This window comes from Perna viridis, chromosome 1 (genome assembly GCF_037379345.1).
Source record: "Perna viridis isolate PV_CMFRI_1.1 ecotype Kerala chromosome 1, ASM3737934v1, whole genome shotgun sequence".
Taxonomy (NCBI): Eukaryota; Metazoa; Mollusca; class Bivalvia; order Mytilida; family Mytilidae; genus Perna; species Perna viridis.
In genome coordinates, this window is record NC_142445.1 from 55,030,524 (window position 1) to 55,048,203 (window position 17,680).

The window sequence follows — 17,680 nt, forward strand, 5'->3', positions numbered from 1 at the left end:
TTCCACAATTAAATTCGAAAGTAATGACTGACGGAAATGGGAATGAAAACAAACACACGTGTTTGATTCTATATGATTTATATAGTAAAACCCTAAGTATTACTTGTGAGTGAAACAACATAGTTTTTATGCATGCATCTACATTTTTAAGTATCATTTTACACAAATTAAACCTTTATTCAGTACTGCACAAAGTTTCTGCAAGTCTTGTCCTCTCTTGATCATGTTGATGTCACCAGAGACTTCGTCTTTATTACTGTCGGCTACAGCCTACAGTACGTAAATTAAGATCAAGATTTTACTCACAAAATTTTATCTCCGCCACCGAGGATTGAACCTTTGACCTCTCGGTGACAAGCCAGTAACAAACCGATTCTGCTAAAAATGGCTATTTAATTCTCACTACCTACTACAGGGCAGGTAGGCTGTCCTGCATGACATTTCCCCCACATCAAGAGTCATTGTACCATGAACAACTCTTCACCTCTAGCTAACTACACACACCCTATGAGTCTTTTTGTTAGGCGCAAAATGTAACATGACAGCATGATTTGACTCTCAAGATTATATCTGTGACTATTAAAAATGATTACGTGTAAAACCCCCATGAGGATTTTCAAAAGTTGGCAGGTATGTATATCCCCCACCAAGGATTGAACATTTGACCGCTCAGTGACAAACCTATTCTACTAAAGAATTAATCCTTTAGCCAAGTCAGTGAGCTGGTTATTTAAATCTCACTACCTACTACAATGCAGATACATGTAGGCTGTCCTGCCACATTACTAACTATAGGAGAGAAGGTATTAGTATTATATTTTCCTTGATATCACATGTAACTTTAAGTCACAGGCTCTTGTATGGGGCGCTACTGATGGACAGTGGTAATCCCATTAGAAGAGTATATCAAGAACCCTTGGACTTGTGACAGTTCCAAATCTTTTTTTCTGTTTACTACCCCTCTTGCCATGTCATTACTGGTGATCTGAATGTTATTCAAAATGAGAATCTCTGAAAAGTGATGTCCCTCAGCCTAAAGTTCAGGGAACCACAACAATAAAACTGGTACCATTAGGCCTAAGTTAAAAATATGTTTGTTTGCTGTTTACTGACTGACCCGTTTTGAAGGCCTGACCGAAATTGTTTTATTGCCAAATCTCAAACCATATTTTTTTTCCTGGGCCAAGATCGGGACACTGACACTCATTTTTAGCCTATCTCAAACTGTGTCGCAAAAATGTATGGAAAATCAGGTAATTGATCTTTTTTAAAGTACTATTTCAACTTACTTAATCAATGTGATTTTAAGATCTTTATGTTCTGTTCCTCTGTCAAAATAAAATACCATGAACACTTAAAAAATTGTGGTATTGTTATAAATATACATTTTTGTACTATACATTTTCCCGACAAAATTCGCATGCAAAGATCTTTAAGATATGTTCGAATACATCCCGATGATTTGACCCTTGATAAAAATGTCTGTCTCAGACAAATAGTTAACGTTGTAAATTTTCTCTGTAATTTTAAACCAGACTTTGAAGAGGTGATTACAGTGGCTCACATTTTTGATCAAAAATTTAAATATTTAATATTTGAAGTTTTGAGAGATGCCCCGCCAAACACTCAACAGTAACACAAACAATAACTAAAGACCTAGTGCTATGATGTTTTGACGGGTCGAGCAACAACACTGTCAACATTCACTAGTAAATGTTCCTAGTCTGACATTTTTGGTTTAGTTTGATATTAAATAAATGGTTCATCCCATTCTATTAGGTCAATTCATTCCAATTTCAAATTCTTGTGTCCTTATATCAAACATTGACAAAAGATATGGAAAGATGTATATGTACAATGTATTATGAGTCAAGATATGGAACATTACCATTACAAATTAGCATATCAATGATATAACTTATACACACTTTTAATTTATTACCTCGCATATGTCACATCTCTGATACATTTAATTCTGTATTTCTTCCTCTCCAAAAATTTCAATAAAATAAAAATTTTTTCTCTACCTACTGACCCTAGGTTCAAACCATTGGGTAGGGGAACAGCAAACGAACATATTTTCATGTTTGGCCTTATTTTAAAATCATAATAGACACAGCTGAAGATAATGTAAGAGCATGGATAACGAGAGAGAAGGAACAGAAACCAGAACTTAATTCCTTGTCAGATTGGGTATCAGCTGTTAGGTCTTCGGCACAACATTACATTCACAACCTCAAACACTTAATGAATGATCAACCTAAATCAGTATTCAAGGATGTAGATGCTGCAAAATGTCTTGTCCCTTTTCATAAGAAATATGTCATTTCTGTGGATAAAGCCTCTAACAACATTGTTTTTGTATGTAAAGTGCATGTACTATGAATGCGTAATAACGGAGCTAGGAATAAAAGATAATTCAGGTAATCCAAAATTTTTTTATATGTTGCTTTAGAGACAGGCTTTTAGATCAAGGTTAGAAGAAAACATGTCTCATACGCTGCCTTAAATAGTTTTATTGATGATATGCATATATTATTAAAAAAATATTCTGTTTCTGAGAAAGAGATTAAAGTTGATGGATTTTCATAATGTCTACAAATTAATTTTCTGTAGTTCTATATGTTATTATTTCATCTTTCATTTTATCCTACAAACTATTGAAATAAGAGAGTGCAATTTCTATTTACAGTATAACATATACTAATGTTTCTTTTATGGACTTTTGTAAATGTCTACGAAATCTACCTTGATTGCTTTTGCAAAATTTTGAGGTGAAACTACATGTTGCGGTATATACTTGATACTTTAATCTATAATGATGATGTTCTAATATTTGTAGGTTTTTAAGGAGAAGAGATGACTTCTTTAGCCAAACAGTTAGAAAGGCTAGCAGTGCCTCACACACAAACGGTTTTTGGAGAAGATAAAAGAAAGAAATCTTTACTATTTGACCCTAAGGAAGCTGCTGAACTTGATAAAGAAACCTTTTTTGGATTAGGTACATGTAACTATACAGAATGATGAGAGATAAAAACAACACAAATCTCACAAATCACTCATAAATTGAAATATTGGAGTGGAGTTGTATGTATATGCAACATTTAAGATCTTTGTCAATCTTAATTGTCGTTTACTTTATTCTTAAAGACACCAACTAGTTTATTTTATCATTTTTCTTAAATCTCCTTGTTTGTAGGTACAAATGGACTGGCTGAGTTGGAAACAATAGATTCTAGTTTTGAGGAATTTGAGGGGAATTTATTTGCAGACTCATCACTTACATTTGAAAGAAGTATACAAACTAAAGAAGTGAATGACCAACTTGATGAAACAATAAGAACCTTTTTATATCGTGTGTCACCCTACTGTCTGTTAAAACCTGCCCATAAAGCTATCGAATGGCTGATTTACAGGTATATGGTTTTGATTTATTGATTAGTACAGTATTTTATGTTCTTGACTAATGACTACTCTTACATTTCCAGGATTACATTCTTTTGATTACTGCTATAACCTTGTTTACTCTTCCACAGATTTATTTTCTATCCAGAAAAGATTGTCTCAGTCATTAGAGATAATGCTGATCCCATCCTTTTGTAATCCGCTTTTCTATTAGTATATCTTTACTAACGTGAACCAATTTTTCTACACTTGAAATCATTCTTCTTTTACATGTACATGTAATATGTAAATAGATATTCAGCTTTAACAGGGAAGGCAAGCTTAATCTGAAAACTTAAAACTAGAATTACCATTTTTATTACTTATGTGAAGTAAATACTGTAAAATGGACATACTTTTTATGTTTTTTTGTCAGGTATCATATCCATCAGTTCAATGTAGATAGTTTAATGCTGAGCATGTTACCTTATCATGAGAGTAAAATATTTGTCAGAGTTGTACAGCTTCTGAAACTCAATGCTAAAGTGGCTACTAAATGGGACTGGTTGGATGAAATACAGGTATATAAACTTTATACATATATATAGGCTTTTGATAATTTCTTAGGTATAGATATAAAAAAAAATTATAAATTTAGCTCCAAACTTGGCGAAAATCTTGATTGCTCAAAAGTTTATTTTTTTATGTATTCAGTCCTTAGCTTTTGTGTCTGCACTGTCAATATTTGTAGTTTGACAATTTATTTTGAATGAATTATTTTGTTTAAATATAATTGAAACTTTTTGTATTTCAGAAAACTGGAGTCAACCTATCCCGTTCTGCTTTGGTGAATCATTGCCGAACAGATATAGGATTCATGGGAATGATTTGTGATACTATAGGCAAAGTCATTCAGGTTAATATTTATTCATATTGATCAAATTTCCGTATAATATGCATGCTATTTTTTTAGAACCATTAAAGAGTCAATTTGAGGATTTTTCAGATATTTTTGTAACAATGTGAAATAACTCTTCCTTAGTTCCCTTTAGAAGTCCTTGATTATTTAACTGATGAATGCATTACTTAGTGAAACTTGAAGCAAAAAAGCTTTGATAGTTCATTATAAGAAATATGTTTATATTCACCCCAAGGGAGCTGGTTATTTGGTGATCCTCTTGTCTTTTGCCCAAGGACTTACAAGTTTTTTTAGGAGAATCAGTGATCAACAGTTCTAGTTTTTGTGTCAAAGATGACATTATTTTTTCATGCAGGCACAAGATTCAGAGGATGAGACCATGCCTCAACTGAGAACATGGTTTGCTTTCTACATGACAACAGTGATTGGTGTCATGGAAACAGGTGGCATCAAAGAAGAACTAATAGCACTTATGCTTCCACACATAAGTCATGGTTTGAAGTCTAATATTCCTAATTATAAGGCCTCTACATACATGATTATAGCCGAGTTACTTCACAAAGTCACCTTGAAAGAAAAGCTGATGACAACACTACAGAACACAATATGCAAGGTATACTCTGAAAAGGCTTTTAATTATTTCATAAATAATTCATTTCAATCAAAAGTATTGTTTAAAGTTAAATTGTTTGCCCTAGTAACACACACATTTTACTTACTCTGAATATCATATAGTGCGGTGAAGATATAAATCTGTGTGCTAAATAAATTCTTTGATTTCTTTGTACTTGTGGTTTGTGTAAGTTACACAAGTATCTAATATGAGACTTGTTTTATTTATTTATTGTTTTTTTTTTTTTTAGTACCTTTCAACCCACTTGATAACAGAAGCGATGTCATGTCTAATGTTGATATTCCAAACTCAAAATGTTACAGATTTTACCAGAAGGTATGTGCAATTATTATTGTCTATAATTAATTAACTGGCATTAGTTACATTCTATGAGCTAAAACATAATTTTAAAAAAGTCTTACTTTGAAGTATTATTTGAACTTTTTTTCAGAGCATTTAAGAAATTGACACGACAACCAGGATTACTGGAAGTCTTGGTGCCTGTTTGTAAACAATATAAATCACAGAAGTTCAAACTTGCATTTTTACGAAAATTGATACCAGCTGCAATCAAGCCAAGCAACATGGTAACTAGTGGGAGTGAGAGTAATGAATCTGACAATGAAGGGGCTATAGGAGTTCCACTTAATGTCATGTTTCATAGATTCCTGTCAGAGGTCACTTTGGAGGAGGAAGACAGTGTTACTATTATCAGGTATTGTGAACCTTAAAACCAATAGAAAAATGTTATACACATGCACTTTTATGATTTTTGAAATTATGTATATTTTCAATCTAATAGAAGTATTTAATGCAATACTATGAGTAATGGTGATAGTTTGGGACTCAACATTGATGATTTATCATGTTTTTATGTCTGTATTTAAAATGGAGTTACTATGGTGTACTTTTGTCTGTCCATTCATTCCTCCCGAAATGACCCTTTGCCAGTTGTGATGACCAGTGAAAAATAAGGTCACACGCTCAACTTAACTCTATCTCTTAACCAATGTAACATCTTATAAGTGGCAGCGTCAAAGACATACTCAAAACAAAAGCAAGAGAAAATTTGACTTCACTGTATACTGTATTTACAAAGATGGTAGTGCTCTTTAGGAGAAGCAAACTAAATATAAATATTTTCATGGAAGAAACAGGTACTTACATTTGTTGTAGATCAAAGGTTATCACCACTTGTGTAAGAACTTAGTATTGTAATAAATGGAAGAAAATTCACTTTATTTTTCATTGTTTTCTAAGATATTCTCAAAGTTATCAGATTTTGAACTCCCTAAAAAGAGAACAGAAATATTACATGCTTTAGCACAGTAATTTTCAATTAACACTTACAAATGTGAAAGCTGTCTTTATAAGGTTTTCTTTCTATGATAATAGATGACAGTAATCAGAAACCAACATGATGAAACTTGTCAATTAAATAGAATGGGAGTAGTTTCTTTATCAAGATAGTAATGATTTTATAGTACTAGTGTAGCTTTGTATTGAGTTAATAGTTCATTCATTGCATGCTTTTTAGACTTCAATATCAATATTTACTGTGGAAGCCCATAAAAAGAAATTAAACAATAACAAAAAATAGACAAAAATCAACATCAGGTTATTTGTTTAAATGTGTTTTTGCATTAATTGAATTCTAATGCTTTACTAATTTTCGTGGATTAGAGAAGAAACACAAGTTTGTGCATTCTTGAATTTGTGGTTATGAGGTTGTCAGTATACACATCAATGGGATTCTCCTTTTCTTTGGGAACTAAATTTTGTGGGTTTGCCTACCCATGCCAATTCATACCCCATGAATAATAGTACTTTCACAGTATGAGCATTTTTTTCAATGTTTTTCTATTTGACAGTATGATATTGGAGAAGTTAATGAAGTATGGGAGCCAATATGATGATGAAACTGTTGTCAGGGACTTCTGTAGCAAGTTTACTGTTACTATGAGAATGTTAGAGTCAAGGTAATGATTTGTTTTAAAACCCTTTTTCATTAACAGTCTTAAATTTAAGTTTAATTTTAGGTACCATATTTTGGTGTGTATGGTGCACATTTATGTATTGTAGGCAGTACAATTTTGAAGATTAATACATGTAAAAAAAGGTTTTTCAGACATAGATTGCAGTAGAATATGTAAGAATTTGTAAGACAAAAGATAGATTTTGCACTTGATCTGTCAATTTATTCACCTTGATGCGGTACTTTCTACAGAAATGTGAAGGAAAGAAACATATTACATTTCTGGTTTTGGTTGTAACTCAAATTTTGCTGTTTTTCATTTTAAACATACTTTTAAGGAGGAAAATTGTTAGAAATAATCAAAATAAGTTTTAAAATACTCATTTTTAGCTGCAAAAGCATTTAGTAAGGAGTGCTTGACAAAAATAGTGCTTTGTTACTTTTTGGTTTTTAGTTGTTCTTAGTTGTTTCATTTTAATATCTCACCATCTTTTATAAGAACAAAATTTTGTACAAACTTTGTCTGAAATGTATTTTGACATGATTTGAAGAAAATATCATTTAAGATGTATTTGATAAGTAGATTAACTTTTTTTCAGTAATATTTCAGTTTGTTTGTTTACATTCTCGTTCGAAAATCTTTCATTTTTTGGCCAATTCTTATATGCATTATACGCACCTCCATGTGCTGGAAATTATTTCTTTGTAAAAATGTAAGCATTAAACACACCAATTTATGTTAGATTTTAAGTATTTTTTAACAAGTATAGAATATGTGGTCACATTTGTGAACTTTATTAATATGTTGACATAGATTCCATGAACACATATAGTTTTAAATTATCATTTGAAAAGTTTCAGTGAGTGAGAATAAAATGTTAGAATTTACTTTCTAACAAAACGTCCTGTAAATATCAAACACTGTATAACTCCCATACCCCCTATGAATTATTTCTTTAATATTAAAGGTATCCAAAAGCAGTAGATAGAGGTATTGAGAGTCTTCTTCAAGATGCTGAATCTGACAACACTAAGTCTTTAATGGAACAGTTCATGAATCAGATGGTTTTCTCTGTACAACACCACCTTGTCCCAGAGTCAGATGCTAGTCTTGTTCTGTCATTGAACCACCGTTTACCAACTGTCAGAAAAAAAGCAACACAATATCTATTGAAAAATATACAAGAGGTATCCAGATGTATAGTTATTCTTAAAAGTATTATAGTTCATGGTATACATTTTAATGGTTTGTAGAATTGTGAAGCTGTTAACTCGCTAATTTCATTTTATCCATAGATCATAGATTTATTTCAAGACCATTTTCCCCTTGAAACATGTTTGTACAGTGTACAAATATAGTATCCAGTATTGTCTGCTCATCTGTATCCAATCAGAAACACAGATGTCCCTTGTATGTAGAGTACAGGCTTCCCAGACACAATGGTGGATGGTATGATTTAGAGGTTTATATCAAAGTTCTGTTTATAATGATATAAGTGTGTTTTTGTTCTTACTTCAGGTTCCTGATGATGGTTTTATGAATGATGCTATACTAGGTCGGTTGAGAGATGATAATATCGAGGTTGTTACAGCTGCACTTGAAGCAGGATCTGTAAGTTTTATAGTGTTTATATTGGACTTAAAAGGGGGTTTGAATAAGCTTCTGCAATTAAAAGATTTTCTTTTTTAAGTGGAAATTTGTTTTTCATACCCCACCACACAAAGTGGGGAGGTATTATGTGATACCCTCCAAAAAGTTCCATGTCCATCCATCCATCCTTTATTATAACTTAAGTAGATATTGGAGGATCTTTTTCAAACTTTGTATAGTTATCAAGTATCATAAAATATAGATCAAGATTGAATTTCAGTTTGATCAGATTACACAAAAGTCATTTTAAGTTGTTTTTACCCCCTAAAATATTTTGCAACATGGCAGGTTCATGTATCTTTTAATGTTCAATTAGATGCCCTATTTTTCTGTTCAAGTTTTAACATCAGTTACACATTTCTGTTTAAAATGTTCTGTGTAGCATGACGGCATACTGGAATTGAAGTAGGTATTGAGATTTAAATAGCCAGTTAATTGACTTGGGTAAAGGATTAATTCTTTAGCAGAATCATTTTGTTGCTGGCTTGTCACAGAGCTGTCTAGGGTTCGATTCTCAGTGGCGGGGTATAATTTTATGAGTTAAATCATGTGCTCTGGGCTACAACAATATACAATTTATCAGCATATCAAGTCTTTCCTTATTATACACACATGTAACAAAGCTTCACAATCTATACTTTATAAGTCGACATTTTATACAAGTAATTGACAATGTTTGACAGTTTACAATGTTTGTCTCTTTGTAGAAAATTTGGGAGTTAGTCTCAAACAAGGATGAACTTATAAAAGTATTGAAATGTTTGTTGACAAGGTCAGAAACAGACGAGAATTGGAGCACCATACAGAGGTAAAATTATCATGTGGGCAGTATGTTGGAATTCCCTTGTCCCACCATCTATCCAAACAAAATTTTTACAATTTTCGTAGCTCCCAATGGATGGAATGATTTCTGATTTATTATGTGGTTTTATATAGATTTTATTTTATTTTTGGTATTATCAGATATCAACTTCCTGTTCTGTTTTTACCTTTCTTAAACTGCATTTTTTGTGAGTGCTTTTAAATAATTCTTCTGACATTAAAATGGACATTTTATTTATCTATAAATGTACATGTATTTACAAGTTTAAGTGGAAATTTTTTTACACATAATATTCACCAGATTTTAGTTTTTAAAGTTTATTACCACATTAAATTCCAATCTTCCACAGAAGAGAAAGTTCTATCTACATCTGAAATATTGAATCAGTTTTGTTTACTGAGTTGAACAAGAGATCTTTCACTGTGAGCATCATCGTGTTTCTAGATCTATGCTATTATGATAAATTTCAATGTTTAAATTTAAAAATTGTAGAAATATGATAGTTAACTTTTTACAAAGTGGGATTCTGTTTTTTCAGTTTTTGAAATAATTTCATGACAAAACAACGTACATCAAAATTTAACAGTCACACATCAGAAGAAATATTTTTTTACAAAGGCTTAAAAACAAAAATAACAGTGTAAGAATTAGATAAGGGAAATACCTCTAACTGTTATTCTTTGTAATTTCAATAAAGAAATATAGATGTATATAAACACCATTGGCAGCTTATTGTCAAGGCATCCTCTTTCTATTTCCTACCTAATAAGAATTTTGCTAGCTTGTACATCAATGAATGCTGCAGAGAAGGTTATGCACATGTATCCTATTCAGTATAAACTGACTTGTTACAGAAGTTTTTTTTTTCTTTGCAGGAAGGCAGTTGTATCATCTGTACTTAAAATGCTGTCCAACTGTCCCGATGATTATGATGATCAGATTTTGGAGGTTCTCTTGCCCCGGTTTCTCATAACAAATATGGAGAAATATGATCATGTAGGACACATCCTTAATTCACCTCTGGCTACCAGACATAAAATTCTTAAGCATTTCAGTAAAGGTATGTTAGTCATTTAAAACTTTCCTTAACTTCATTCTTAAAATATCGTAAGTTTGGGGTTTCTTAACTTTAAAGAAACTTATAGGAACAATAAAGAACAATAGGAAAGATAAATGGAAAGAGTGAATAATCAAAATATTATCAAACATCTAGATTTAATGAATGTTTAGTACTTGTGCGCAACCTTCACACAAGTAAAATCTTTTCAAAAGCATTCTAGGCACAAGTAATTATAATTTGGTTATTCATGATAACCAAATGATTATCCTTTTTATTATGTAGTTTGTTTTTCAGTGATTTATTGCTATTTTCAAAATCAGTTTTATATTTTGTGATTGGCAGATTGATATTCCTGTTGTGACGTTTTGGTGGGAGAAAGTGTGAGAATGAAATTACTGAATTTATTTTACTGTGTGAACTATCAACATTTTGTATACAGCAAAACATTAGATAAGTTACTGCTGCATGTATCTATATTATGATAAGTCACTGTGGTCATTTGTGTGCTCGAAACCAAAGAATTAGGAAATTCTTAATGAGGATATTTTCTATGGTATAATAAAGGTTATTTTTACTTCATAAGATTTTTGTAATGACACACCAGTCAAAAATATTTTTTAGACTACCAGAAAAGGTCCAGATCACCAACTAGATCTCCAAAGAAGAAGAAAGTTGATGCTGCGGAAGAGAATCATGCTGTAATCATTGTTAATAGCTTTGCACATGGTCTAATGGACTGTACTGAGAAGATTAGACATGATTTGGTATAATCATTTTTACTTCTTTTCATCCCGTGGAAAAAATTTTGAGTTTTTTTACTAATCGCTGTCCAACTGTATGTCTTTTTGTCCATCCATCTGTCCATATATCTTGCAAGTCAAAAAATTCTGAAGTGATTAGAGGCATTATATGTGCTTGAAGCAAGATGATTGTCATCAGTGTTTGCAAAGGAAGATAATCTCATTTATTTTTTTATGTTGCAACTTTGGGCATCACTCATTGAAATCATACACAGTTCTTTTTGTTCCTCGCCACAATATACAGTGGGGGCATAAACATTTAGGGCATCTGTCGAACCATCCTAACATAGTAAGCGCTTTGATGCCAAAAATTCTTTATGTATTCTTATGAGATTTATGCAGAAGTTTAACTAAAAAAAAATGGTTACCATATTTTGGTGTGTATAATTGGCATATTTTTACAAAGAAATGATTTCCAAAGCATAGGGTTGGTATTATGCATCAATATATAAGATTTGGCTAAGATTTCTATAAGAGAAAAGAGATTTTGTAATGTAAACAAACCATAAGTGAAATGTTACTGAAAGAAAGTTTATATAATCATCAAATAAATCTTACAGTGTTGAATTTTAAATGATATTGTCTTCAAATCAAGTTTAAATGTCTTTATAACATGTTTTGGACATAGGTTGTACAATATTTCTTTATTGTAAAACACAGAGATTAAAATGAAACAACTAATAAACCAAAAGTAACAAAGTCCTTTTTTGTCAAACCCTCACTATTAAATGCTTTTGCAGCTAAAAATGATTATTTTGAAACTTATGTTGATTGTTTCTATATCCTTTCTTTTGATTGTTTCTAACAATATCCTTTCTTTAAAGTATATTTTAAAATGAAAAATTTGAGTTACAACCAAAACTGGAAATGTCAAATTTTGCAACTTTTGATTTTGTTTTATAAGCCATGTCATACATCCTGTGTCAATTTTATACTGCTTCGATATTAAAATTATCCAATTTATGTAGCTGTCGATCTTTACATAATCTTTAAGTGTGAATAGAAGTTTCTTTCCTTTACATTATGTAGGAAATACTTGATCAAGGTAAATAAATTGGCCAATCAAGTGCAAAATATTGATTTTTTTGTCTTACAAAATTCTACTGCAATCTATGTCTAAAAAAACTTTTCTAACATTTTGACCTTCAAAATTACACTGCACACAATACATAAATGTGCATTATACACACTAAAATATGGTAATTATTTTCATCTGTATGAAATTGTAAGCACTCTTGTGCCTCATGTCTTTATAAATTTCCATCTGTATGACATTATAAGCACTCCTGTGCCCCATGTCTTTATAAATTTTCATCTGTATGACATTATAAGCACTCTTGTGCCCCATGTCTTTATAAATTTTCATTGAAAGTGACAAGAGACATTGGAGTGCTTTTCTTTTATTCTATTTAGCATTTAAAAATACTTCAACAAAACATTCATTTAATTTTCAGTGCTTGAGAAACTTGGTGGGAAACTTTCTTCCATCTCATTTTGACTGTAAAATTAATTGTATTATCCATTTTTTCCATTAATTTTAATGAATGATAGTACATATTTTAACGGACATGTCAGTGTGTGTTAAAACATCAACTTTGAAACCTTGAGATCTTCACAAGATATAACATCATTTTTTTCCAGATAAATACATGGTTGGAAAGTGATTTAGATTTCCAAGGGAAGATTTTTATGTTAATGATGTTGGATCAGTCACTTAACATTGCCAAAACACAGAAGGAAAAAGCCTTTCTTTGTTTAAGGATGATTAAATTTGCCAAAACAATTCAGGTATGACTTTTGTGTATAATTTTAAGGATTAAAAAGTAAAGATACATATGTTGTTTAATAAAACTGGTCAGTGCTGTGACATGCTGTTTAGTTAAAAAATGTGTAATGATAAAAAGGGTAAGACTTTTTTGTTTTGTCGAATTCAAGGTTACAATATACCACAGGGTGGGTTATTTTGTTGGGTGTAAAGTTTAGTGATTTTTAGGCAGACTGTTTTTCAAAAAATTTTAACATTTCTCTTTTTGCGGACTCTTGGTGGTGCATGAAGTACTTAAGCCCAGAGTAAATATTTTCCAAAGATTTATTTTGATATTTTAAACAGACTGCTAAAATATGCCAAAATAAGCTCCACATTATACAGTGTAGGTATCAAATAGTATTTTTCACAATTCATAATGTAATGTTTCTTTGCCACAAAAGTTCATAGCTAACACTTGTACATTAATGAAAATAATATTTAAGTTATTTTCAATTTCGATATGAAATAATCTGACCAAAGGATCTATAATCATCTTATTAATAGATTAGACTTAAAACCAATAATTTCCAAAAATGCATTCATATTCGCCACTGATGTGATTTGAAAGAAAGTTGCCAAAATATTCCTTTACAGACTGGTCTTGGTGGAGACATCACTACAATAGACAGAGCAATACACCACACATGTATCCAGGTGTCAGAATCTAGGACAGTAGATGATACACTGTTGTTGTCTGTGCTGAACAGGATGGTGGTGGCCATTACAATACCTAAGAAGCTAAATGATGGTTAGTTTGTTGTATACTTGCCATCTTTCATGTGTAAAAGTTATTACCACAATGGTTTCCAATGTAATTTTAGCAGCATGATGTATTAAGCTCTACCTATTTATGTCAATGCATATGTTTAGCCTTATATACTTACATGTATTAATTCTTCCCTGACATTGATTTGATTCTGTGCATGGTAAGAGAATAGTTCTGCTTCCTGTATGGTTGAGGATTCATTAGTTAAGCCAGCACTCCACAGTATTGTAGAACTGCCTAATTTTGGTCTTGTAATCTGATGCTTTGTAACATTTATCACTTTAAAAAATTGTCAAGCATCTGTAAATCTATATATCTAGAAATAGCTCAAGCCAAGGCCTTCAGGATGCAGTAAAAATTTTCTGGAAACAAATTACCCACAGCATATAGGGTTACCATAGAAACCATGCAAAAATATGCGAAAATTTGCAAAAAAGTTCATAAAATCAGGTTTAAAAATATCAAATTTCCCGCAAAATATCTGAAATTTTTATTTCAATCCCTGAAACTGTTCAAACTTTTCCCTTCAAAAACCCCTTCCTCATATGGGCATCGCCGGTTAGATTTTGAGCTATTTCACTTTGTAATCCACTTATTAAATTTAGCATGGTAAAAATTGACTTACTTTCACTTTCACAATGAAGTCAAATTGTCATTGAAAAAAAGCCCCTTCAACATTGAATATATATAAAACATTGCAAAATACTTTTAAAAGTCCCCTTTTTTCAGAAAATGTTTTATCAACAATAGATTCTTCATTTTTAATCACTATAGCAACTACCGGTTTCCATTTATGTCATTTTTCATCCCTAGCCAAAAGTGCGAAACTAAACTAAACTGTGGAGTGCTGGCTAAGGTATACATAGTACTTGGAGGTGTTTGTATAGTCTGAGGAACTGGCAACTATTTATACCTACATTAACTGGTAAAATATCTGTTTCATTATCTGTATTATATGTAGAAGATTGCAAGACTGTAAAACAGTACATATTGTTACTTTGTAGTCATACTTTGATGATTTAATTTCTGATGTAACATGCCTTCTGATTGGATGAAAAAATTTGTCCATCATCACATAGACCCAATTTTGGCATGTGACTGGTGTCATCAACCTTTTTTGCTGATTTACTCCTTAAATTTTGAAACAAAAATTAAATAATAAGGTATGACTTTTATATTTTTTCGGTCTACTTGAGATGACCTCAATGCCTGTGGAGCACACTTGAAAATAACCTGCTACGCTGATTATTTATTTAGTATGCACCACGTGATTGAGGTTTTTTCCTCATAGACTGAAAAACAATAATAGTCATTCCTTAAATAAATGTTTATGTTTCAATTTTATTTAAACTCAGGAATATGATAATGCAAAGATATTTCTGATAATTCTTAAATTAGTTAGAATTTATCTCCACAGGCAATTATGCCATACTTGATGAAAATTATTGACTTTTATTAAAAAAAAAATATTATTGCAGCTCACTACTGGTGTTACCATGACAACCATCATGCTGATGATCAGGTGTTGGAAGTGTTGGTTGAATTAGTTGATTTCATCTTAGATAAGGCAACTGTATCAAATAAAAGCTCAGAAGGGTACCAGGAGTTGTTCACAGAATCAATGGAGGTAAATTGTCAAAAATTAGGATTTTATACTGGTTGGTTTTTGTAACATTAGTTATATAATATGAGCCAAACATTTTTGATTTAAAGTTTCTCCTGTACTTAGAGGTTTTTCTCAATATTTTTATGAAAGAAAGGTTCTATCTCAGACATAATCGATTTAAGATTTAAAGATGCACAAGTTGGCATCTGCTATGCTATTGTGTAAATAAATAACAGCCACATAATGCAAAACTTTCCAATTGTATTTGAATTTTGTGTTAAAAAAAGTTAGTTACACAAACTTTTAAATAAAATACATTTTTAAAATACATGTACTTAAATTCAGTCTGATTTTTTGCTAGGTTTTTTTTCCGGAGAAAGAGGTTTTGTTTAGATTTTTGGGGATGGTATGGACCCAACATTGTAACACCTATGTACCAAGACTATCCATACCACTTACACTTCAAGCCAGAGCTCTCCAGATTGGTAAAATGCATCTACAGAAGTTAAAGAAGTCTGACACCACTGACCTTACTTCAGGTAACAGAGTAGAAAAACTAACTATTGTTACTTCTGTTACAAGAAGCTACTCCTATGTGAATTACTAGCCTGAACATCACTATGAAGATTTACGGTGAGAATGCATGTGTTCACCTATAGAATTCAAATTTCTAGACTAATGTTATTGTTAATACTGAGCATCACATTCGAAGTTAATGATGTACATCCAGCCAACCGGAATAGGTATCAGATAGGTCTGCAGAAATAGGTCAGGGAAGTGAATTCAAAGTGAAAGTAGACTTTAAGTTGATTTAAAATTAAAATATGCAGTTCATTAACCAAGAAAAATAAAAAAAATATATTTGCAGTATCTTTATCCAGAATGCTTAATTCTTTTTCTTTTTTTTTTTAAAATGGACAACCATTTACCTATCCTATCTTGACCCTTTCAACTGTTGCCCCTTTTTTCAATGACTTAATAAATGTAAGAAAATGTAGTCCAAAAAATATGGTAAGTGCGATGCTCCATTGTATGCTATGCCCAAGTCATATTAGTAATCTAAGCTAAACTGAAGTTGATGAAACATAAATTTTACCCTAGATGCCTTTAAATTTGTTAAATTTGTTAATTATACTATCAAGAATAAATCCAAGTGCTTTTTGAGGTATATCTGTGTTGGCAAGAAATGTGAGATATAGGCTAATACTGGATTTACCTTGAATTGAAGGATGTCATGTTTTACTACTGAACCTGAAACTCCAGAGGAAGTGCTCAGATTTTTGTTTTCTAACACGAAAAGAATATAAGGTACAGTGAAACTTCTCCAAATCGGCCACCACTGGGACAAGAAAAAATGGCCGGTTTATTGGGTGGCCGGTGTTGTGAAAAATAACAATGCATTCTAAGAGCTGTTTCCATTTATGTGTTCTATAACCCTACACCTTGTCAGTTTGTTGGTCGAGACATGATTAATGCCAATTCAAAACTTTGGGCCTTTTATTACATTTCAAAGCTTGGATCATTTGTAAATGGTTTGATTTTACAAACAGTTCTGCCGACAAAACAATGTTCACGGTTTTGAAAGTATGTGTATTAAAGATCAAAGGGCTATTGATGGTACATGTAATTAATTATTTGTATTGTTTTCATAAATTACATATCAACATAGTCTAATAATTTCACCCCTATGTTGTTTTGGCATTGGGTACAGGTCACATTAATTGAGAGTTAGAAGATCGTAAAGGTCGTAGTATTAAATGACCCGGGTTGCCGGACGTGTGTACATACCAATTAACAGCCAACCACTGACAAAATGTAATGTCTGGATTAAATTGGTTGTTTGAACTACTGTCCCCATCAATTATCATCTGTCCACTGATGAAATGTAAACCGATCAGTGAATGAATAATTAATCATGTAATATAATGTAACCATTGCAGTTTTGTTGACACATTTAATTCAGGTGAACAATAACTGGGCGGGCGGAATTGAGAGGTTGTTTTTATTTGAAATATGTAACTAAAACTGTGAAAAACTGGCCGATGTACTGTTTTAGGGGATGGCTGGTCAATTGAAAACAAAACACCCAGGTTTTAAAGTATATCTGCCAGGACTTCTAGAAACAGTCGGTTTGAAGGGAAGACCGGTTTTTTTGAGGGTCTGGTTTGGAGAAGTTTCACTGTACTAGATTAGATTAATTCAGGGCTGAACATTATAGTAAGTGCATATTCTTTCAATAGAAATCAAATTTAATATTCCCTTGAAATAAGGGTGCA

At 31.6% G+C, this 17,680-nt stretch overlaps 1 protein-coding gene across 2 annotated transcripts in view; it reads left to right on the forward strand.

The window, feature by feature from the left end:
- The first annotated feature begins 9 nt into the window (after positions 1 to 9).
- The window catches only part of LOC148629433 (HEAT repeat-containing protein 1-like), a 47,257-nt gene continuing 29,586 nt past the window's right edge, over positions 10 to 17,680 (forward strand). Inside the window, exons 1-18 of one of the 2 annotated variants that reach the window (XM_088550886.1) lie at positions 10 to 105; positions 2,843 to 3,001; positions 3,200 to 3,416; positions 3,821 to 3,965; positions 4,199 to 4,300; positions 4,659 to 4,916; positions 5,167 to 5,252; positions 5,368 to 5,631; positions 6,788 to 6,895; positions 7,860 to 8,079; positions 8,411 to 8,503; positions 9,250 to 9,350; positions 10,241 to 10,425; positions 11,047 to 11,189; positions 12,867 to 13,013; positions 13,627 to 13,780; positions 15,277 to 15,425; positions 15,766 to 15,943. In XM_088550886.1, the coding sequence (XP_088407012.1) occupies positions 2,860 to 3,001; positions 3,200 to 3,416; positions 3,821 to 3,965; positions 4,199 to 4,300; positions 4,659 to 4,916; positions 5,167 to 5,252; positions 5,368 to 5,631; positions 6,788 to 6,895; positions 7,860 to 8,079; positions 8,411 to 8,503; positions 9,250 to 9,350; positions 10,241 to 10,425; positions 11,047 to 11,189; positions 12,867 to 13,013; positions 13,627 to 13,780; positions 15,277 to 15,425; positions 15,766 to 15,943 (2,692 nt within the window). In that variant the 5' untranslated portion in view covers positions 10 to 105; positions 2,843 to 2,859. Of the gene's footprint in view, positions 106 to 257; positions 276 to 2,842; positions 3,002 to 3,199; positions 3,417 to 3,820; positions 3,966 to 4,198; positions 4,301 to 4,658; positions 4,917 to 5,166; positions 5,253 to 5,367; positions 5,632 to 6,787; positions 6,896 to 7,859; positions 8,080 to 8,410; positions 8,504 to 9,249; positions 9,351 to 10,240; positions 10,426 to 11,046; positions 11,190 to 12,866; positions 13,014 to 13,626; positions 13,781 to 15,276; positions 15,426 to 15,765; positions 15,944 to 17,680 lie in introns of those variants that run through there. The other variant, XM_088550894.1, reaches the window with a different exon arrangement.